The sequence below is a fragment of the Ursus maritimus genome, unplaced genomic scaffold, assembly GCF_017311325.1.
Source record: "Ursus maritimus isolate PB19 unplaced genomic scaffold, ASM1731132v1 scaffold_9, whole genome shotgun sequence".
NCBI classification, from domain to species: Eukaryota; Metazoa; Chordata; class Mammalia; order Carnivora; family Ursidae; genus Ursus; species Ursus maritimus.
This window is the reverse complement of record NW_024427107.1, coordinates 61,123,755-61,148,059: the sequence shown is the minus strand read 5'-3', so window position 1 is coordinate 61,148,059 and position 24,305 is coordinate 61,123,755. Positions and strand designations below refer to the sequence as shown.

At 41.8% G+C, this 24,305-nt stretch overlaps 1 protein-coding gene across 5 annotated transcripts in view; it reads left to right on the top strand.

Annotated features, from left to right (window-relative positions):
- ENPP2 (ectonucleotide pyrophosphatase/phosphodiesterase 2) overlaps window positions 1-24,305 on the top strand; it is a 108,854-nt gene that overhangs the window by 11,315 nt on the left and 73,234 nt on the right. The window contains exons 1-2 of one of the 5 annotated variants that reach the window (XM_008689287.2): window positions 18,923-19,086; window positions 19,302-19,404. In XM_008689287.2, the coding sequence (XP_008687509.1) occupies window positions 19,054-19,086; window positions 19,302-19,404 (136 nt within the window). In that variant the 5' untranslated portion in view covers window positions 18,923-19,053. Of the gene's footprint in view, window positions 1-18,922; window positions 19,087-19,301; window positions 19,405-24,305 lie in introns of those variants that run through there. The other 4 variants (XM_008689289.2, XM_008689290.2, XM_008689291.2 and 1 more) reach the window with 4 other exon arrangements.

Sequence of the window (24,305 nt, the reverse complement as noted above, 5' to 3'; positions counted from 1 at the left end):
GCTAGGGATCATGCAAAGCACATACATTATCTCGTGTAATCTTCAAAACCAGAGTTTGGCAAATTATAGCCTGTAGGCCAAATCTGGTTGCTGCCTGTTTTGTAAATAAACTTTTTCTGGAACCCAGCCAACCCCCTTTGTTTCTGTAGAGTCTGTGTGTGCTTTCACGCTACAATAGCAAGTTGAGTAGTTATGATAGGGATCACTGCATGGTGTGCAAGACCTAAGATATTTATGATCTGGCCCTTTACAGAAAAAGTTTACCTGCACCTGTCAAAACCACCTTTGAAGGAGTTACTGTTATTCTCATCTTCTTTAGAATGAGAAAAAGTGAAGTCTAAATAACTCAGCAAGGTCTCACAGCTCTTAGGAGGCCAGTGCCTTAGGCGTGAAGCGACTGGGGCTTCTCACAGCTCTTAGAATTCAAACCAAGTTCTGTTGAATTCCAAAACTTCTGCTCTTTCTACAGCTAATTTGAAGGCTGATTGTAGATTACATTTGTCCCAAGTGGGCTTAACCATGGGGAAACTGATTTATGATTTCTTATTAAATGCCATCCCTCTCCAAGACAAGGCAGACGGGATGCATAGTGGTTCAGTGCTCTGGCTCTGTTTAAACCCCATCTCTACCGCTTCAGTCCTCTGTACCTCTGTTTCTGCCCTCATAAATTACAGATGAGAGTACTACCTATAGATGTGATTGTTACTCAGGTTAAATGAGATGATGTCTAAGAAGAAATTAGAAGAGAACAGGACATGTAGTCCACATGACATTTGTTATTTTTAGCACAAATCACTATTATTTCAAACTAGGGGTTAGAAAAGAGTTTGGGAAAGTTGGGGACATCTGCCATGGCTGGTAGACAGAACACCGCAACCAGGAAGCCTACAGAGCACGGCGGGCCCTGCTTGTTGGATGACAGCTAGGAAAGATGCTCTTCCAGCCTCTCTGTGACAGATGTCTTTGGCCTGAGCATGTCTGTTCGTCCTTGGCTGGCCACGTTGCCTTGGGAAGGCATGTTGTGAGATGTTACAGGATGTTCATCCAGGGCTCGCTGGATCCTAAACCCCTTATTACTATTACCCCTGATTATTTATAGTCTTCACATCCACTCCCAGTGGCTCTAAATTGACTAAAAATGTAGTCAGCCTGCCAGAGAATGACCTTCCTAAATAACACAAGACAAGCAATTTTCCTAAGAAACACCTCAATCTATAATTTGATCCTTAGGCAAAAACAAGAAAGAAAAAAAAAACCCAGTTTTTACCAGTATTCTCACCCTCCAAAGTGAATTTTTCTGTATGGAATCACTAGGAATAAAATTTATATGTAAAACATGTGAAGCATATTAGAATAGCCTTGGTCTTTTGAGGAGATAGGGGATAAAGTTGTTCCCTGAGAGGGATGAGAGTGGCAGGCTTGAAAAGCCTGGAAAAATTTTCGACGTTGTATACAAACGCTTGAGTGGCTAGTCAATGTGAACTGACTAAAGACACGGCCGAGGCCCCGGAGGCTTTGTTCAAGGGAGGTGGTGTGTGTGGACGTCAGCAGCAGGGGTTTGCAATTTCCCCAGCATGTCTTGGGTGTGTGGGGACAGGGACAAGAAAGTGGCATTGTTTTTCTAAGGTTGAGGCTTTGCGCTCTGCTAGAATCTAGAGAATTCTTGAGAACTCTGGCCTTGGGAGCCAGGCTGGGGAAGGACAGAAGGCGAAGGCCCCAGCCAGCCCTGCTGCCATTTCACAGACAGTACAGCTGCAGGACACGTGCCTGATCTGTTTTCTCCTGTCTGAACCCTCCACACTCAGGTTACCATTTCCTTCCTCTTTCTCCACCATCCTCTTCCTTTGTTAATTTATTCAACCAATATTAATTAAATGTCTCTGTGTGCCAGGCACCATGCTAGGCTCTGGAGATAACAGGGAAGGGGCATAGACTCGCTAATACTCTGGAGCTTACAGTCCAGTGGGAGAGACACACATGCCAGGAGTTAGGGTAAGTATTGCAAGACAAAAAGGTGAGGGGAGACCAGGGAGCAAGCAACACGGTCAAGGGCTCTCTGAGCTGAGAACTGAAGGCTCACGAGAGCGGACGAGTCTGATGTGTTAGTTTCCACATTCATCCAGGTAGAAAGTGGCAGCACTGAAGTTCGAACCTAGGTTCAAGCCTGACTCTAAGAACTGTCCACTTTTCCCTAAATCTTAACCAGAAAAGAATCATACTTACTCTCAAAATGTTTCCATTTAGCCGTGTTGTATTCCCATGAAGCAACTTGAACCGCACGAAGGAAAATCACTCATTCATTCACCCGGTCTGATCATCGACGAGGGGTCAGCCACAATGTGCGTGTGAGTGCGAAGCACAGCTGTGAGCAGCACTGCTGCGAGTGCTGAGGCAAGCATTGTTAGGCTGGAGTTGACGTGATGCAGAGAGTCGGCATACCCTTCAAATTCATCACAATGCCTCCTTGAGTCCATAGGATCGGCCTTCATTAAAATGCAGGCCATGAGCATCCCACTTGTTTATTCCTTTCATTCCTAAACAAACAGCAGCCTAAGAAAGAGGCCAACGAGGCAATGCAGGACACAAGTCCGCCTGGGAATGCAGCTATTTCCAAGAGGTTGGGCTGATGCCAGCAGGTTGCCACTGCACCGTAAACTCTGCTGTCACTTGGCACTCTGGGGCTCAAGGGTAATATTGCCTACCGTGCTAATTACACACCGGGACCCGCTGCCAAGCAAGGCTGAGACGGTCTGAATATTAGAGGGGGCAGCCATCTTTCTGTCTGTCTGGGAATTCGGCTGGTCCAGATGCAGAAGGTTCGACACTTTCTATACCAGATGCTGGAGAACTTTCAGGAATGGTGGAGAGGTAGTCCCTGTCCTCAGAAACTTTCAGTTCAGTGAGAATTTTGGACAGAACAAACACAACAGACGGGGCAAGGTGTGGCAGAAAGATCAGGGACTTTGAGCCATTCAGACTGGGTGTAAATCCTTTCCCCACCACTTCCTGTGTAGCTGTGAGCTAATTATTTCATCTCTCTGAGTCTTGGTTCTTGACTCATAAAATAGGATTCTTTACTTCATGTGATTACATAAGGTCACTACATATTACCTTCATAGATGGTAATTATTATAACCGTTGTTATAGCTATTATTGTCATTATCAGAATATGGCAGATTCTTGTTTTAACACTGGATGACTTTTGGCAAATTATTCAAACTCTTTATCTGTAAAGTAGGATAATCCTAATGGCTTTATTTGTGTGGTTCAAGGGCTAACTACGGTTCTCAACGTTCCCACCACCCTGTTTTATTCTTTACTCATACCTCTTATCACTAATTGACATATTTGCATATTTTACATCTTTTCCCTCCAACAAAATGTAAGCTCCATGAGCAGGCATTTGGGTTCTTTTGTTCATTGCTGTGTCTTTTCTGCCTGAAACAGTATTTGCTGCATAAAAGGATGACTGAGTGAATGTGTGCTAAACCCTATGTTAAATGTTTGGCCCGTGGTTGACTCCCGGTAGGGGTTACTGTGCTCAGTGCCATTATTATGATCAGAATGTGTTGTGCAGTGAGAGGAACCCATACAGAAAGTTTGCTCCCAGCTCCGTCAGGCGGCGATCTTTGTCCTTAGCACTGACATCTCATCAACTGTGTTGTCGTTGGGCAAAACAACTGGGTCATTGTCAATAGTAAGGTCACATGAGATTAACTGCAAAAAGAAGAGTTAGAGAATTTTTGTAAATTCTCAGGAAGAAGGGGAAACAGCAGCAGAAAGGGAGAGAAGACTGGGAAAAGGAGAAAATAGCATCTTTTGCAAAGTGCTCTATTACATGAGGCCAGCGGCTACAAGGCTGTGACTGAGCTCAGCCAGCTCCAAACCTTGAAGGCGTGCAGAACCAGCTGCTCGGTGAGGGGACACAAAAAGAATGCACTGGTAGAATGGCTCCAACCTGCAGTTGGGGCCAAAATGAGAAACTGTTCTTTACAGAGTCAGTTCTGTGTCTGAACTCTTTTCTTTTTTTTAAAGATTTGTTTATTTATTTGAGAGAGAGGGAGTGGGGGGGAGGGTCAGAGGGAGAGGGAGAGAGAGAATCTCAAGCAGACTCCATGATGAGCACGGAGCCCAACACGGGGCTCCATCCCAAGACCCTGAGATAGGACCTGAGCCGAAATCAAGAGTCCGATGCTTAACTGACCGAGCCAGCCAGGTGCCCCTGTATCTGAACTCTGAAAGGCACTAAGAGAAAAACTCCTCACCTGCCCTCTACATGTGAGATTGGATGACTTTTTTTTTTTTAAAAAGTAATAAACTAAATGAATCATAACATAGTGGACTATAACAGAAGTCCTCAGAAGCTAGACTCTGGTTAGGCAGCCCAGAGTTTGAATGAATTTGCATGAACTTGGGCAAATTACTTAAACTTCTGTGAGCCTTCTCTTCTCAAGAAGAGAAACCAATATGTACTTTGCAAGACTGTTGAGAGAATCTCTGTGCAATGTCTGGCGTATTCTATGTGCTCAATAGATGGTAGCTGTTATTATTATTGCATGAACTTGGGCAAATTACTTAAACTTCTGTGAGCCTTCTCTTCTCAAGAAGAGAAACCAATATGTACTTTGCAAGACTGTTGAGAGAATCTCTGTGCAATGTCTGGCGTATTCTATGTGCTCAGTAGATGGTAGCTGTTATTATTAACAATTAATACCACAAGGACCTTTTTACTTAATCCCCATAACAACTCTGTGAGGGAGGTGTTGGTAACACTCCCGTTTTACATATTTGGAAGCAGAGGTCTAGCGAGGTTTCTTAACTCAGGCCACACAGCTAGTGAGCATCTGAGCTATGACTCTAACTAAGCCCGACAGCCGAGGATTTCAGTAATTAACAAGTTGTATAACATCTCTCATTAGAGCCACAGAAGTTTAGTGGGACGTTGTAAGGTCCAGAACGTCTGCATTCTCTTGCATAATACTCTAGTGGCAAGCTGAGGTCATTGTATTTCAACTTTGCAGTGGCTCTCTGTTTACAAAGGCTTATAAGAGACCTATAAGGCTAGGAGAGCGGTATAAGGTCAGCTCATTTTATGCCTGTCTTTTAGAGCTACCCAGAGTACATTGCTTCATCTCTTGCTTAAGTCCATCAAATGGTTTTGTGAAAGGTGTTTCTCCTTTGTTTAGCCTAGCCCTGACCAGTGTTCTCTTTCATTGACATAAATTAAATTGTGCATGCCAATTATATGCCTATTACTATATGTACATTTCCTTCAGGAGATGAAATAGTAAGAACAAAGTACGTATAAGGATTCTTACCTTTCCTTTTGATTTATCCAGAAAAAATAGAAGTGAATTCTGGTTATTTAATTTAATTTGAGTAGTTATTTTCTGCTCATTACAGAGAGAACACTCAGCTCCCTAAGAGTTTATTTTTTTAAAGATTTGTTTGTTTGTTTATTTACTTGTTTATTTGAGGGGGAGAGGGGCAGAGGGAGAAGGAAGAGAGAATCTCTAGGAGACTCCCCACTGAGCAAAGAGCCCGAAGTGGGGCTCGATCCCACAATCCTGAGATCATGACCTGAGCTGAAATCAAGAGTTGGATGTTACCCAGGAGCCCCACCCTAAGAGAGTTTGAAGAAGAGAGGAAGATAATAGAAGCCTAGGGTTGGAGGATGTAAAATGTTGTGTAGCCCATCTTCCTCTGAATTTCAATACTTTACCATAATTCCTTAACAGCCTTAACAGCCTGTTCATGAGTAATGCCTGTGAGTTCATTTTTTGTAAGAGAGCTCTGGCAGCACTGATTGCTAGAAAGTGCCTCTTATGAGATGAAACTTGCTTCTCTGTAACTTCTAGTTACAGAGAAGCACTGAGGAAGTACACAAAATAAAACTCATATGTCTTGTATTGCCCTTAGAGTATTTGAGAGAGACAACCACACCCAGCTTCTTCTGTCATTTGTGCAAGGCACCCAGGCTGCATAGGCTCTTCAACTATTGGCCGTCGGGGAGCTCATGAAATATCCATTCTCTAAAGACCAGTTGGATGAGCCTTTTGAAACAAATCAGATCATGTCACTGCCTGATTGAAATGCCTCCCCACCAGTAGCTTCTCATCACACCCAAAATGAAACACAAATGCTCCACTGCGACCTGTGAGGTCTTGCATAAACGAGTACCCAGTAGCCTCTTTGAGATCATCTGGGATTGTTCCTCCCGCTCCACTCCCCCCAATACTGGCCTTCCTGAATGGACTGGGCTGCTGCTACCTTAGGTCCTCCCCACTTGCTATTCCTTCCAAGACACACCTGGTTCTTCCCTCACTTTAGATTTTTGTTCAGATGTCATCTCTGCAGAGAGACCTTCATTACCATTCAACTGAAAATAGCTGCTCCCTTTACTCTCTGTTCTCTTGCTCGGCTTTGTTTTCCTTATCACTTATCAATTACCTGGCATTATAATACATTTCTTCTCTCACTAGAGTGTGGGATCTTGAGGCAGAGGCTTTGTTCTGTTCATCCTGAATGCCTGATGCATACTAGGTACTCAATAAAAGTTTGGTGAATAAGTAAACGAATGAGTGAATTAATGAGTGGGTTGGGTAACATGGGCTCCTCATCATCCTAGTCATGCCTTTCTCAAGTGGTGACTTACTAAAACTTTTTTTAAAAAGATTTTATTTATTTGAGAGAGAGGGAATGAGAGAGAGCATGAGAGGGGGGAGGGTCAGAGGGAGAAACAGACTCTCTGCCGAGCAGGGAGCCTGATGTGGGACTTGATCTCAGGACTCCAGGATCATGACCTGAGCCAAAGGCAGTTGCTTAACCAACTGAGCCACCCAGGCAGCCCATGTAGACCCATTAAAACGAGACATCCAAAGTGAACCCAATCCAGATGGGAGTCCAGGCTGTGCCAGGCTCAGCTGAGCTTTTTGCTCCTGGATTGGGCAGTAATTGTCTACTAAAGGAACCCAGGATATAATGAGGTCATTGAGAGCTGTGGCCAAGTATGGACTTCTATAGAACCTGCAGGTAACAAAAACTCCCAGCTCTCTTTTGCAAAAATTGCTATCAGAGAAACACCTCAAGGGGCAGGAAGATGGATCTTGTCTCCATTCTGCTATTCAAATATCCTGTGCAGAAAGATAATCTCAGGAGTATAACTGGCAGAATATATAAATTATATCTATAAGGCATCCAATAAAAAATCTGCAAGACAAGAGGGCTCTCTGGTAGTAGAGTGGAACAGAGCTTGAGTGAGCCAATTCTCAGCATCCCCCCCACATACCCATTGCATACCTCTATGACAGAACTCACCAGAGCATGCTTAACAAACTGTTGACTTCCACATTTCCCAGTTAAAACATGCCTTTTCTCTCAATACCTCTGATAGTCCTGGGACAGAGTATGCTTTTGATAACCATTAGCCTATGTTGTAGTGAGTGCTCATGAACTCTGCCTTGAATCAATATTATATGAATTTGTAAAACTTTGGTTTCTCAAAGTTGAGGGCAATCGCCTGACAATGACCGGCCTTCTCTCTGATCTCCTAGGAGCCTTGAAATGACATGGCGATGATGCCCATGGTTCTGGTCAGTCACTTCCTCATTACCAATGGATTCTTTTTTTTGGGTGAGAATTACATCAGCATAGAATAGAAGTTAACCTTTGGTTTCTGATATATTCTGAATTAGGAGGCATTATCAAGTATTAAGACTTACAAACATTTATCAGATTCTCTACTCTTAATAGACTCACATTTCTCCCAGCAAATAGTTAACATTCCCATTCCTTTTAGATCTGGCCAGTTTTATAATCCTCATTAGGAAATCATGGAGGAAAGAGGACTCCCCCACTTAATAGGTCCTTGAACATGGGAAGGTTGCCTGGTATATTTGAGCTTGTTTTCTCATATATTGACAACGATAATACTGTGAAAGTTTTAAAGAAGATTAAATAAAGCAATACATGTGTATGTAGATGTCTCTAGTATGTTGTCTGGCAAAGGACAGGCACTAGGAAATTATTAGCTACCACTTATGGAGTGTCTGGTCCATGCCAGGTGTGGTACCATTCATGCATACTTGTTTTCCCTTTCCCTCCACCCTGTCTGAGCTGTCATGATCTCTCCCAGTCACAGGTACATTAGCTCTGTGACCTTGCCTATGAGCGCCCTTTCAGTTCTCCTGAGCACAGAGTACAAAGAGTGAGTGAGGCTTGGTTCTTCTCACAGGGCTTTTTTTTTTTTTTTCTTTTTAAAGAAGTGTTTTTCAAATGCAAGGCATTTTTTAAAATCGAAGTGTAATTGACATATAACATTATATAGTTTCAGGTGTCCAACAGAATGATTCTATATTGGTATGTATTGCAAAATGATCACCACAGTAAGTTTAGTTAATATCTGGCAGCAAACATGGCTACAGAATTCTTTTTCTTGAGAACTTTTATGATCTTCTCTTTTAGTGACTTTCAAACATACAATACAGTATTATTAATTAGAGTCACCATGTTGTACATTACATCCCCATGACTATTTTATATCTAGAAGTTTGTAACCTTTTGATCTCCTTCACCCATTTTGCCCACTCCTCGTCCCCCGCCTCTGGGTCTATGAGCTTTTTTTAGCTTCCACCCATTAAGTAAGTTCATTCCGTGTTTGTCTTTTCTGTCTGACTTATTTTACTGAGCATAATGTCCTCAAGGCCCATCCATGTTGTTCCAAGACATTGTTCTTGAATTCCCACAACTGTCCCACAAATTCTGATTACAGTTTGTTGCCATTAAGATTCAAGCCCCTTGAGATCTGTAGGCGAGAACTGGGTTTTCATTTTATCTTAAAGTAAAAAGGAAATAGGAAACTTGATTAAAGTACTACGGCAGAGGCCCCAAAGTACTCTGAAAGAGATCCTCCTATTTTTAGGAATGTAAGGGGTTTCATCACACACAGGGGCTGGTTAAAATTGGTCCACACCACGACTCAAATGCTTCAGTCCCTGTTAATTGAAAGGTTTGGAGGGTAACTGAGGTGACTCTGTACACAGCTTGGAAGGCACTGACCTGAGAGCTGAAGGTCAGGGTTAATGTTCCTTTCCTGTGGGTCCAGATGCTTTGGAATTTGCTTCATTGCAGGGATAATCTCACTAGCTCTCTCTTTTTTTTAAGCAGCATTTTTTGAGATATAATTCATAAACCATACAAATCTACCCTTTTAAACTGTACATTTCAGTGGCTTTTATTACTCTTGTGGAGATGTGCAAACATCACCTCTATGTAATTTTAGAATATTTCATCACCCCCAAACAAAACTTCATACCCAAGGCAGTCACTCCCACATCACCTTACAGCTGCTAATCTACTTTCTTTCTTTATGGATTTGTCTATTGTAGATGTTTCGTATAAATGAAATAATACAATATGTGGCCTTTGTGTTTGGCTTTTTTCACTTGATTTTTTCAAAGTTCATTCATGTTATAACATGTATTGGGACTTCATTCCCTTCTATTGATGAATAATATTTAATTGTACTGATATATTTAATTTAGTTTATCCATTCATCAGTTGATAATTCTGCTGCGAACATTTGTGTACAAGGTTTTATGTGGTCATATGTTTTCATTTCTTTAGGGTATACCTAGGAGTGGAATTGCTGGGTCATATGGTAACTCTACGTTTAACATTTTGAGGAACTGCCAAACTGTTTTCCAAACTGTTTTCCAAACCTATCAATAATATATAATAATATATCAATAATATGATATAAATATATCAATTTTTTTTCATACCCTTTCCAACACTTGTTATTGTATGTTTTTAGTTTTAGCCATCCTAGTGGATGTGAAGTGGTATTTTATTGTCTTGATTTGTATTTGACTAATGACTAATGCTGTTGAGCATCTTTTCATGTGCTTATTGTCCATTTATTTATCTTCTTTCTAGAAATGTCTATTCCAACCCATTAAAAAATGTAGGTTATGTGTTTTCTTTACTGCTGAGTTGCAAGAGTTCTTTATATATTTTGGGTGCTAGGCCCTTATTAGATGTATGATTTGCAAATATTTTCTCCCATGCTGTGGACCACCTGTTCCACCTCCTTGCCATCTTGACAATAATATCATCCAATCTATGAACATGAATGTTCATAGATTTATTTAGGTCTTCCATAATGTATTACAATGACACTCTCTAGTTTTCAGTGTACAAATCCAATACTTCTTTTGTTAAAATGATTCATAGTAGTTTATACTTTTTTTTTTTTAAAGATTTTATTTATTTGACAGAGATAGAGACAGCCAGTGAGAGAGGGAACACAAGCAGGGGGAGTGGGAGAGGAAGAAGCAGGCTCACAACAGAAAAGCCTGATGTGGGGCTCGATCCCATAACGCCGGGATCACGCCCTGAGCCGAAGGCAGACGCTTAACCGCTGTGCCACCCAGGCGCCCCCGTAGTAGTTTATACTTTTTGATACTATTGTAAGTGCTATTGTTTTCTTAATTTCATTTTAGATTGTCCATTGCTAGTGTACAGAAACACAACTGACTTTTAAAAATATTTAGCTTGTATTGTGCAACCTTCCAGAATTTATTTATTCTAATAGTTATTAAAATAGATTCATTAAGATTTCCATATACAAGTTTGTGTTGTCTGTGATTGGAGATAGCTGTATTTGTTCCTTTCCAATTGGAATGCCTTTTGTTTTGTTTTCTTGCCCAATTGCTCTGGCTAGAAGTGCAGTGTTGAACAGAAGTGGTGAGAGAAGACGTCCTTGTCTTGTTCTGGATCTTAGGGAGAAAGCATTCAGTCTTTCACCATTAAGTATGATGTTTGCTGTAAATTTTTCATAGAAGTCTTTTCTCGGGCAGAGGAAATTCCCTTCTGTTCCTAGTTTGTTGGATGTCACTAGCTCTTGTTTGCTTGCAAGGGGAATCACAGAAATAGCAGTTTTGCTTCCTCTCCAAGAGGGTCCCATTGCGCTGCTAAGCCTGTGATGATGCCGTTCCAGTAGCAAGCATAAACTTCCTTTGAGGTTTGTGTTCAAACAAATTTCTTGAGTAGAAGCTCAAATTCTTGGGGCTTTCCAGTCCAAATGGAGGGTCTTTGTCATCGTAGTTCAAACTCATGCCTTCAAGGTTGTCCCCAGAATCACCTCACCCTTTGCCAAATAAATGCTGCTCATTTTCTCTTGAGGTTGCAGAGAATGTGACAAGGGTGGTTTGTAACATTTCCAACTTTAATCTACTTATAATCTCTCTAAAAGTCAAGGAATTTTCCTAGGACCTATGTCACTACTAAGCACCTATTATGTGCTCAGCTCTTTGCTGAATGCTGAGAACATGATAACAGATGTAGTCTTTAGCCTCCTGTACATAATAATGGCTAATATTTGTACGTTTTCTATGTTTCAAGCAATGAGCTACTTGCTTAACATGCATTTTGTCAGTTGCTCTTCATATCAACCCTGTGTTATAAGAACTCATATTATTTTTGTTAATAATCCATAGCCTTGGAAAAGGCTATGAGTTGACTAAGATTTGGATGAGCCCCATGGAAAGAATAGGACTTCAGAACCGAGGAATAGCATGAGGAGATGTGTGGAAATTAGCTTGGACTTGGAGAAGGGGAGGTGGCTGGGGGGACAGTATCCTGCCCCCCCCCCGGCCGCCCACTTTAAAGTAGAGCTGCTCCAAATTTAGATGTTGGTATTCATTTTGAGATTTTACTTGAAAATAAGGTTTTAATGCTTAAAAAAGGTTACAAATCACCAAATTCACCCAATAATCCTGCTTTACAGATGCAGAAACATGGGCCTGAAGTGACCCAGCTAGTACAGCAAGAGAGCAAGAATTGAAATTCAACTGAAGTTCCAATTTAAATTTCTTTTCTTTCTTTTTTTTTTTTTAAGATTTTATTTATTTATTTGACAGAGATAGAGACAGCCAGTGAGAGAGGGAACACAAGCAGGGGGAGTGGGAGAGGAAGAAGCAGGCTCATAGCAGAGGAGCCTGATGTGGGGCTCGATCCCATAACGCCGGGATCACGCCCTGAGCCGAAGGCAGACGCTTAACCGCTGTGCCACCCAGGCGCCCCCCAATTTAAATTTCTTAATACCAAGTACTTCCTTCAACAAACATTTATTGTCTGCCTATTATATCCCAGGAAAGATGCAAAGCTCTGTGGAGTGCAAGGATGACGGGTCCCTGAATTCAAAGAGATCACAAGGGAGAGGCCTAAAAAGGGATTGATAGACAATAACGGAGCAGAGCGGAGGCGTCCATTGCTCTGTGTAGAAGAGGCAAAATCAGGGAGGGTTTCACAGAGGAGTGACACCTGACCTGAATTTCTGAATATGTTGGAGTTTACCAGGGAGATTTGGTGGAGAAGGGCATTCTAGTCCAAAACAACAACATATATTAAAGAATAGATGTGTGAGAGGGCATAACTTAATCAAGGCACAGCAAATATTTCTTTAATTAAAAAATTTACCATTTACTAAACATTCTTCTGTGGCGGGCATTGAGCTAGGCAATTCACACAGATTATTCCATGTAATACTCTTAAGAATCCTATGATCTGGATACAGATGAGAAAACGGAGTCTTAGGGTGGAGAAGCAGTTGGCCGAAGGGTAATGTAAGGTCTCACAGGTAAACAGTAGTACAGCTGGGATCTGAATCCAGGGAACTTACTTTTGGATTTAGAATCCCAATTGCCTTGCCAAGGAGTTTGGATTTTATGCTTTAGGTCAGTGGTTCTCAAACTTGCAACAGAGTCACCCAGTGGCCTTGTTAACATAGATTCTGGGCTCTACTCACCCCGCCCCCTGAGTTTCTGATTGGGTAGATCTAAGGTAGGACCTAAGAATTTGCATTTGTATCAAGTTCCTAGGTGATTCTGACTCTGCTGGCCCAGGGATCATACTTGGAGAACTGCCGTGATAGGGAGCCACTGAAGGTTTTGAGATTGGGAGGAAAATCATCAGATTTGCATTTTATGCTGGGCTCTCTGGGCAATGAATGGGAATGAATTAAGAGGCCTCGGGGCTCCGGGGGGGGGGCGCAGTTGGTTAAGTGGCTGACTCTTGGTTTCAGCTCACATGGTGATCTCAGGGTCATGAGACTGAGCCTCTGCATCGGGCTCTGCGCTCAGCGTGGAGTCTGCTTGAGATTCTCTCTCCCTCTCCCTCTGCTCCTCCTGCTCATGTTCTCACTCTCTCTCAAATAAATAAATAAATCTTATATTAAAAAAAGAGAGGTCTTGGGGCACCTGGGTGGCACAGCAGTTAAGCGTCTGCCTTCGGCTCAGGGCGTGATCCCGGCGTTATGGGATCGAGCCCCACATCAGGCTCCTCCACTGTGAGCCTGCTTCTTCCTCTCCCACTCCCCCTGCTTGTGTTCCCTCTCTTGCTGGCTGTTTCTATCTCTGTCGAATAAATAGTAAATAAAATCTTAAAAAAAAAAAGAGGTCTCAAAGAAAGGGTGTTTGAAGGGGGTGGAGGGTGTAAACAGCTAGAGCCATTGGTTGTGAGAAAAACTGCCCACGTGTGTCCCAAAGAATGAAGATGAGGGGAGAATCTAAAATATTCACATCGGATGTCAATTTAGATATTAGTGACTGCTCAGCCAGCTCTGAGAAAGGATGTAGCAGGAATCAGTAACTAGAACCTGTAGACATGGTGTCTGATAAGAAAGAAGAGACGGAAGGATTGCAGCAGGTTTTCACGAGAAGGAGTGAAGTTGGAAGGTGCGTTGGTTGTCTGGGCAGCTGCGTTCTTCTGCACGTGTCGACTCGAGGCCCTCGTGTGGTGTAACAGAGGGACGTCATACTAGAGTGGGAAGGGGACAAAGCTGACTTAGGAGACCTGGTTCCTGGACCTGGCTTGGAGATGTCACTTATTCTGGGAGCTTCCGTTTCTTCATCTGCAAGTGGAATGGCCAGTAGCTTCGCAGCCTGCAGGGGTGAGAGATGGGAAGGCAAAGGGTGAGCCTTCAGCTCTGTGGTAGAGGGCTCTTTTGCAGTCACCTACGCAGCCATCCGTGCAGTGCATTCCTCCGAGCTCCGTACAAAGCAGACGCGCGCATGAAAACTCCCACGAGCTCTCGCACGCGCGGGGAGCCATCTAGCAACTGTTAACGACTTTGTCAACGTGCCTGGAAATTCAGCAGCTTTCAGAGGAGCTAAAGTGATTTTTAAATCACTTAGGTGATTTTTAAAACTACTGACAAATGTGTTGAAGCTATTAGCCATATCCCTTAATTTGAACTAATTCTAGAGTGTTAGCAAGTGGGTACATACCTCCACATCTGTTTTATAATCCAATTAAAATGGAAGGAGTGACTTTACTGAGTATGTATTTGGTCATCACAATCCAATTCCAAATTCATTAGCTCAGGAGTCATACTTCACACCTTCCTGCCCCTCACTCCTTACCCAGTTCATTAATGGGTCTTTCCTCTGACTCTCCCAGTCTTCCCTGTCCACCACTATGGCCTGCTTGGTGCCAGGCGTCACCAGCTTCCGGCTGGATGACGCCATCATCTCCCAGCTGATTCACCGTATCCGTTCTTGACTCCCTCCACTTCATATACACTACAGGGATTCATCCTTCAAAATCCGAGTAAACTGTCACATGCTTAAGCCCTTTTAAGGCTTTCCATCGCTTGTAGGGCAAAGGCATTAGCACCCCGCGTGACAGATGAAGCCCCACCTGAGCTGGCCCCTACTAATCCCTCAGCTCATTTCATACCACGCTCACTTTTGCTCTTGCTACTCTAGTCAGACCAGCTGTCTTTTCATACGTTGGGTGTGCTTCCCCTCCACCCTGCACAGAACCTTTGCACGTCCTCTTCGCTCTGTCTAGAATCTTCTCCTCTCTTAACCTCGTTACTCCCACCTGCCTTGCACATCTCAGCTCCACTGATAGTCCATGAAGTCTTCCGTGACCCTCCTGACGAGATCAATCCGGAATTATACGTTCTCATAGCGACATTTATCTCTACATTTCTACACTTAACCAGTTGCAATTTTACTTTTATTTCTGTGTCTATTTGATTGATATGGAGGGCAGGGGGCTACACTTGGTTTAGCTCCGCATACAGTACTAGGGCCCAGAACAGTGCTTGGCACACAGTGGGACCTAATGAATATTTGTGCAATGAATGAATATTCTTAGAGGATAGAGATTGTTCTGGTGCAGCGGTGGGGCGCGTACACTTAGATTCCACTGGGAATAAATGTTGTGCATGCATAGAAGTTTACTATATAAATTGCAGTCATTGAAAGATGTGCCAGTGTTGATTTCAGCTGTCAATTGTGTAATAACTAATAACACAAGTCTTGTTTGCATTTGAATAGATGTATGCTATTTCTCCACCAGAGAACCTCCTGGGGCCATAGATTACCCATAAAACCTTGCATCTGTGGTTTAGAATCTTAAGTGGTGTCTACTTTACATACATCTGCAGTCCTGACTTGCGGGAGCAATTGAGCCAGCTTGCTCCTCCATTAGCCACCATAATTTCTTGCTCAATTTAGATTGGTAAACCCCTTTCTCAAAGACTGCTGTCCTGTTCTTCTCCTGAATTTTCTAATAGCCTGCAACCACAGCACAATTTAAAAACAAGACTCAGCTCAAAGAGTTTTAAAATAAACTAGGGAGAATAGAATACATGTGGGTGCTCTTTTCTTTCTTAGTGTATGTGCTGTATTTACTGCTGAGTGATACCACTGAAAAATCAGGTGATCAGTAATTGCGTAACACCAGCGTCTCAGAAGTATTCTGGGAATAGTGTTAAGTCGAGTCAAGACACCATTATGCAGTTAATCCTGCACCACGAGCAACTGGATATAGATAAAGTTTGAATTGGTTCATGAAAATTTCGTAATTACCGCAGGGGACAAGAATGACAACCTTCAATTATGTATCTTTCCAATCTCACTGCGAACCTCAAGCCCTCTTACCTTAATCAGGGCTTGGGAACAAGGATTCACAGAACTATTTCATGAAAGATAGACTGTGCATTAGTTAGTATAAATGCAACTACTGTATCGCAATCAGGCAACACACACACTGCTGCTTTGTGCCACCAGCAAAGTAAAAAAAGTGCTGTTCTGCTGCTTCCAGTTTGGAGATGATTCCCATGGAGGAACTGCCATGGTGTGTCACTAAGAGATCTCGACTTCCATGTCCAATTAATAGTGAATGCTCTTAATAATATATTAAAATTACATTATGAATTAGACCAAGCAATTCAACATGCAGGACATAAATTCACTCAGGATAATTTATTCCAACGCTCTGTTTCTCTCAATGTGCTCCTTAGGTTACTTGTATCAGAATAACCTATTGTGAAATTCTTGTCTGGCCTCTAGAATCCTCCTTTCTTTGCCCTGCCCCCTTGACCTGTTGAATCCAAATCTTGGGGAGTAGGCCACAAGCATCCACATTTTAAACAAGCTCCTGGGGTGATGCTTACGCCCAATAAAGCTTGAAAACCACAGAATGATTTCTAAGGCCCGAGGCTGTTGCAAGATTTGTTACAGTTCTGGGTTTTCTTCTGCCAGGGGGCAGTGTTCTCTGACATGTGGCTGGATTAATAAGCCATTCTGGAAGTTAATTTTAGTCTTTCTCATACCCTTTCTTGTTTACTGACCCAACCATGGGTGACATTATTCCAAAATCTTAAACTCCAGATCAGGTAGACTTTCTTGATTGGGTTGTGTTTACAGAAGGTTTGGGACCACATTCCAGTCACTTAGTTGAGTTTCTAGACCTATGGTACGCATTTCCAGATTTTTTTAGTTTTCTCAGTTTTAGATAATGGAAGGTAATTGTGTTTTGTAGGGACTTCAGTCATCCCTCTGAGACGTAATTCATCATGATGTCTTGTAATAAAATTCTGTTTAACTATGGTTAGATGGGGTGTGTGTGTGTGTGTGTTTGTGTGTATGCGTGCACATGTGTGTGCACGTGTGCACTCGTGAATATGTGTGTTTTAATGAGTTCCATGTGCACAATGACCTGGAGACAAAGCTCCTTGACAGAACAGTTGACGGAAATAATGCCTGAGCTCAATCCTCTTAGATAATTGGTAGCAAGTGCCGTACAGAAGCCAATTATGGAGCGACTATTACACTTACGGCTTTTCCCCCTGCACAGCTCTGCTGAATGTCAAAAAAAATTAATGGATGATGTTCAGCTTCTGAGTCTATTTTTTTTCCCCCAAGGGGAGCCTTCATTATCCTCAAGCTGGGTTTCTACAATCAAATGTCAGACAGAATCTAAAGTTGTTGGCAAGGGCCAGGGAGGGTAGAGAGAAGGGGAAGCAGGGTTTTGGGGAACATGCGGAACAGTGTTGGCATACAATGCAAGGCAATCCCAGGTTGGCCTTGAACTTTTCCTTTTCGGTGGATTGTTTTCTGCTGTGAAAGCAATGCTGCATCTTGAAATCGAACATAAAGAGTAGAAGACTCTTACATGGGGTTAACATCTTTCATAAGCCTTGCGAAATACCCAACTCCAAATCATTTCAGTGCGGCACAGAAGCTAGAGCAAGGGACTTCTGTAGAAAAATCCATAAGCCTGCCATCTCTGCAAGAGTACAAAGCTGAAAGGATTCAAGAAAGGCGACTTAAAGTTTGGCAGTGGGTTTTCTTTTTCTCCATTAGCTGTTACTGAATTCTAGAATATATAATGAAACCCAGGCCTACTGTGCAATCAGCTATAAACAAGGTCTTGCTTTTGTGCTATCATGTTTGATTTGAGCCGAGCCATTGCCCCGTTAGTAATTTGTTGCATGTAAGTGCTGTTTTGTTTACGCACACACATATGCTCAGCACGAGATGGATGGTCCCTGGGCCTGGTGCAAGGGAAACCAAAGGCAAGCCTTCTTCCCTCCTTTGAATCCTAAAAGCAGACGATATTTAAATAACTTTCAGATTTAGAGACCTTGATTTCTTTTAGAAGCCTCCTGGTTGCCAAATGCTTTGTTAAGAAACTTTTAACATTTACAACAGCCTTAAAGGACAGCATTTGGGGGCTAGAGGACAATGCAACTGGGAAATAATCAGGGAAAACAATTTTTAAAAGCTAACTTCTTGCTGCCGTTGAGATTTCCTTCCTAAATTCAATCACTAATAAAGCGTCCCCATCCAGCCCCTCCCCCCATCCGTCTCTCCCCCCCTCCCCCCCCCCNNNAAAAACCAAGCTGACAGTTTTTTTTTTCAGGAAGAAGAGACAGGCTGAAGTTATTTTGTCCTTCCTCACAGGGCAGAAGGACTCTCTGCTGCTTAGCTGGCATTCCCAGTATTTTGATAAAAGTTACTTCTCTAAACGCTAACAACAACACGAGGAAAAATAATGCTATCTCTTGTGTTAGTTACAATCTTGGGAGATTTTATCGTGAGAAATATTTGAGTAGTCGGGAGTAGCTGAGAATGTGGCAGTAGGGACAGGGTCATTTAAACTGCCAGAAAAAATAAATAAATGGGAAAGACAGGGAAAGTTGTTAGGTTTATAAATTATAAACCTTTCCTTGTTTAAAAAAAATAAAGTTGTGAGGTTGACTACATTGAATAACTACATTGTAAACCTTAAAAGCTTAAAGCTGGTGGAAACCCTTTTTCAGCTCTGTTTCATTTTTATCGGATCAAGTACACTTGGTTTCTTTTTTAAAAACCCTGTTTTTGTGAGGGAAGGAAAATGAACATGCACTGTTATTGGCCACAGCAACATAAGAAACCCTCATGTTACCAGAGGAAACCACATGAAAGTGTGCGTGTGTGTGTGTGTGTGTGTGTGTGTGTGTGTGTGTGTGTTAGGGGCGGGACCGATAAGGGGGTGGAGAGAAGGAGAGGGATGTTTCAAGCCTCTTAGGCTCAGAGTTGCCATTTGTGAACCCATCGTGATGAAATCAAGCTCCGGACAAATCAGAGGAGGCTGTCAACCTCCCAGGTGGGATTACTTGTAGTTAATAGACTGAACTCAGAGCCCCAAAAAGCGGTGCATTCAGTGTAGGCAAAAGAGAGCACACAGCAAAAGGCTTTCCAAGAACCCTCTGCCATGGCCAGGAGAAGCCGGTTCCGGTCCTATCAGGTAGGAGAGATGATGGCATCGCAGCGAGGGGGAAGGACTTGATGTTCAGAAACAGTTCCTGATTTTGGATTTTTCTTTTTGTTTTAAAAATGAAGATAGCTCTTTCCGGTGCATTTTGGAAGTTGTAGGATGGGGTGGTGATGTTGAAGTCCTTTGAATTGCCTTCATGTCATCTGACTAATTGGCTTGACACCTCCATCTCTTTATTCCCTTAGGTAATATCCCTGTTCACTTTCGCTGTTGGAGTCAATATCTGCTTAGGATTCACAGCAAATCGAATTAAGAGGGCAGAAGGATGGGATGAAGGCCCTCCTACAGGTAAGTGTAGTGACTGTTCGCACTGTCAGTCCTTTTAAACTCTTAGGCACTTGATCATCAGTATAAGCCCCTAAAGAAATGCACCTTAAGATAGTCTTGCAGGATAACTAGAGGAGTCCTAGATTTCCTCGGAGTAAAAATAGCTCTGTGTATAATTCAGGTGAGAGAATGTGGTTTTAATTATGAGAACATGTATGCTCACTCCGTGAGAAAGGCTATTTCAGTCTTTGTGCTCTGGAACTTATAAATGTAAAGATAAAATTAAAACTCTTGTTAACAGACAAGGCTAAGAGAGAAGTGGTAGGAACAGGTGCTGATTTAATATTGGAGACATATGAATTTGATTTACTGTCCCGTGATATAAGAGGTAGTATTTGTCTCCAGAAATTTCTGATATACACACACACACACACACAAAAAAAAAAAAAAAAGAAAAGAAAAAAAATAGGAGTGACAGTGAAAAAAAGCAGTGAACTGTCTTTCTGAAACTTCAGAATTTAGGACTATGAGATGAGATTAAGATTTACCTAAAATTGGAAAAATATAAAAGAGAGGAGGTGCTTTGAAGAGCTTACATACAGGATTGACTTACACCCAGTTTTCTCTTTTGGCCTAAGGAAAGGTAAGTTTTAATAGTGTACCTTGACTTAACTAATAGAACCAAAGTGAAAGAGTTTCCTTTTACAATACACTGCACCATAAGCAGTGTGGGAATTCTTATAAAGGAGCTCCTTGTGCACACCGAGGGGGCTTAACTGACCAGGTCTTAAGTAATGAGTTGGTTAATTTCCTGGAAATTGGAGCTGCTGATGGTTTTATAAATAAAAATTACATATTAAGTAATGGGTACTCTAGGGGGCAATATTTTCTTGACTTTCTCTGACATCTCAGCATGTTTGTCTGCCTTCCTGCGGATTTTGAATTTCTCTGTATTTTTTGACCCGTCTGATCTAAAAGTCAATCACCTGTCTCTGCTGAGCCAGCATGAACTTTTATTAACCAAGTCATGATACATATATTGATGGAGTACTAGGTCTTCCACGCATCAAGTAAGTTGCTTTTGAGTCATGCCAGAAGGTTGAAAGAATCATATTAGAAGTAGTTTAGTGAGTCAAAGTGGGGTGTGGTTGGGGTGAAAAGTGAGAAAATACATCATAAAAATTGCACCCCCAGGGAGCCAAATGGACAAAGTGAGTTGTCTTCTGTTGTTGAGGGAGAGGAGAGGAGATCACTGGGCTGGAGAATCCTGTGTTTATTGGTAACAAATGCTCTCTTCAAAGATCTCTTTTTTTTGTTCTAGACAAGTATAATTCCCATTAGCACTGACTGTAACTGCCCAGACTGGAAGGGGGATCGGATCCTTAGTATCGTCATGTGGGCAAGCTAGCAGCTTGTGAGCCCACTCCTGGTTCTTCCCAATGCATCCTAGAAGGAATTTCTTTTCTGTTTCATAGTCATATATTACCTCAGCCAAAACTGATTCTTTTCTTAATGAATGTGTAAAATCAAGTCACTCATTATTTTCAAAGTTGGCTCTTTTTGGGAAACATGAGGGTTCTGGACTGACCACCGGGATCCATAGAATTTTGCTGTGTGGCCTTGGGCAAGTCATTTGTGACGTCTGCGTCCTTAGCTATATAATGAGAAGCAGGCCTAGATGATGTCTAATTTTCCTTCTGGATTAAAAAAAAAAAGCTCATGATTCCGTCTATTCTGTTCACTCTTGAATTTGTGTGCACTCTACTGAAGAACTTGAAAAGCATAGGACAGATTTGTTAATCCTTAAATATATTTTGTGTATAATTTTCTCCATATGCTGTAAGAAACAGCTATAAGAGCTATGAGTCTATGTGACTTCTGTAAAAATAATACAATCTATATTATAATGTATACGTCTAAGTGATCTTAAATATAGTACAGAATATTTGCTTCTTGAATTTTTCAATTAAATCATTGATTATTTTAGGCCTTTATGGTATCTCCTAAAATGATTTTTTAAGTGGAAATTCTACCTTTTTGAAGCTTAGTTGGGATGCAATGCCCTTTAAGTCTCAGTTTTAGGATTTAGGTATGCCCAAACACTTTTTATTTGTAATTTTTCTATTGCTGTAGTTTGCCAGGTTTTTAGGTACCAATGGTTGATTTCTCCTGAATAAAGACCAGAGACATACTTTGGAAACTGGATGAGAGCAGAGTGCAGAGAGTTTAGTCATGTTCATCTTTTTAAATGTTCCATGTGCCTAGAAAGGGCCTCCCTCAAACAATGCACATCTGTCAGCAAGGCCTTCGCATCAGAAAACATCGGCTGAACTTTTATATATGTATTAGGACAAGATACTAAAAGGAAAGGCAGCCATACGAACTTTCAACAATGCTTCCGTGTCCCAAAGAAATCCTGGGAAGCTCAGTGCTTCCAGACTGTTTGACCAATGGGAACACAAAGGGTATTAATACATGGCTAGCTTCAGGCTGACCAGAGCAAGATCTCCCATTCAAAAGCATGCACTTTCTCGCTTAGTAAACGTAGTTCCTTAGAGTCCTCAGCAATAGGTGAGAATGTTCTACGCACGGGGCAGACCCTCCCTGCTGTACTATGGACTGGGGTGTGAGTTTCAAGGCTGTGGCAGTGCAAACAGACTGTTATAATTAACTAACGAGCACACTTGTTCGCTGGATTTATTGTTAGGACCTAGTGATCTATTGGAAGTAATGGTAGAATAGGATTTCTTCTGCCAGATGAGAAGAGATCTATGGATTTATTAGGAGATATGAAATGAGCAGAGCTCATTATGGTTCTATTGGGTAAATATAATGGGCAATCATGTGCATGGGATGACTAGAATACATTTTTCAAAGAAAAGGTAAGTAAAAAGTGGCATGAGTGTGACATCTTTGTTGCACACAACTGGTGTAGCCAGCTTGATTTCCCTTTAAGATTGCAAGTGAATTTATGTGTATACAGGTGTGTGTGCATGCACTTGTGTATATGCGTGTATGTGTACGTTTGTGGTGTGAGAGTGGAGGCGATTTTACTGAAGTCTGTGATAGATTCCCTTTCAGTCTCCAGATGGAAATGGGATATCCCTTGAAATATAAGCAGCATAATACTTGGAAGACACAGGGAAGTTTGTGAGCTTGTGAATAACCGGTTAATAGAGACTCGAAAGCCCCAAACCAACCCGTCATCATTTTTAGTGGCTCCAAAGCTTAAAAGGGTGTGAATGTGAACGAAATTCGTGGGTAAATATTAAAGGTCTCTCACAGCTTTATGAGTAAAGTGAGTCTTTGTGAATCGCAGAGAAAACAACAATGGTAAGAGGCATGAGAAGGTTGGTGTTCATCCGATAAATTTGAGAATCTCATTCTGCAATAAAAAACTGTCTCGATGATGGAAGAGTAGCATGTAGGAAACTGCAAAGCTGACAAATACAACAGCCATGATTCTGGAAGGAAAACTGTCATGACTAAGATCACATTATGGGACTTGATGTTAAATATAATGTAGAGTTAGGGATGTTTGTTTCTTTCTTTATTTATTGAGAGAGAGAGACAAGGAGGGGGGTCAGAGGGAGAGGGAGAATCTTAAGCAGGCTCCACACCAGGGATGGAGCCCAACACAGGACTTGATCTCACAACGCTGAGATTATGACCTGAACTGAAATCAAGAGTTGGATGCTTAACTGACTGAGCTACTCAGGTGCCCTGAGTCAGCGGGTGTTTTAAGTAAATGGAATAAAAGTGTCTGAAGTAGAATCTGAGGAGGGCACAGGTCTTTCAGGGCTTCGTTAAATGGAGCTCTGGAGTAGGGATTTTTCATTCATCTTAAAACTGTACAGAATCCTCTATCTCGTCTCCAGAACCAGAAATCTCAGTCCTCAGTAGATATCCACATAGATTCTCAAACTAAAAAACCTTTCCAAATCATGTCTTCATCAAATTCATAGCCTATGTACAGAATTTGAAAAATCCTTTGTGAACAAAAACAGTACTGTAGTTATATTCAGATGATCTAAAATTTTAGCCAGGCCCTTGCTAGCTCAGATTAGCCTGAGGGTTCTGATTTTCCAACCAGGAAAATAGGGATAATGTTGCCTTTTTATCGGAAAAGGTTTTTGAAAACAAAATGCCATATTAGGGTTGATGAGAATATAAGGTGTTACGTATATGATGATACATCTAATTTATCTTCACTTATGTTCAAAAGCCAGTGTCTAAATTTTTACCTTTTCAAGTTGCCGATACCTGTGATTTCGATGACAACATTTCGTTGTTTGGGAGCAGATTTGCAAACCATTCAGACATACTGTACTGACTACCATCATAAATGCTGCTTGAGGGGTTTAAAAGTTGAATTAATGGGGTGCCTGGGTGGCTCAGTTGTTAAGTATTTGTCTTCCTCCCAGGGCGTGATCCCAGGGTTCTGGGATCGAGCCCCGCATCGGGCTTCCTGCCCTGCTGGGAGCCTGCTTCTTCCTCTCCCACTCCCCCTGCTTGTGTTCCCTCTCTTGCTGGCTGTGTCCCTCTGTGTCAAATAAATAACTAAAATCTTTTTTTAAAAAAATTGAATTAAAGTTAATCTATCTTATTTACGTCGCATAGAAATCTGTGTTTTGTTTTTTTCTAGTTTACGAGATCTTTCCACATGAGAATGTTGTGTTTATAAATGCTTTAAAAGTGCAGGTGTCTGAAAAGTTCCCAGGTACAGGAAAAGTTGTCCACGAGAGCTGGTCCAAAATCTGATGGAGAGGAGAGAACAGCGGTGCCAACGCAGTGGGTATTTATAGGAACTGATGTCTTTAGGAAGTGGAGATACTGACATGGAGGCTGTATGTAAGCGGTGCTCACTATGGGATGAGGTCAATAGCATCAAGAACACATGGCAACTGCAGTACAAGAAAGTA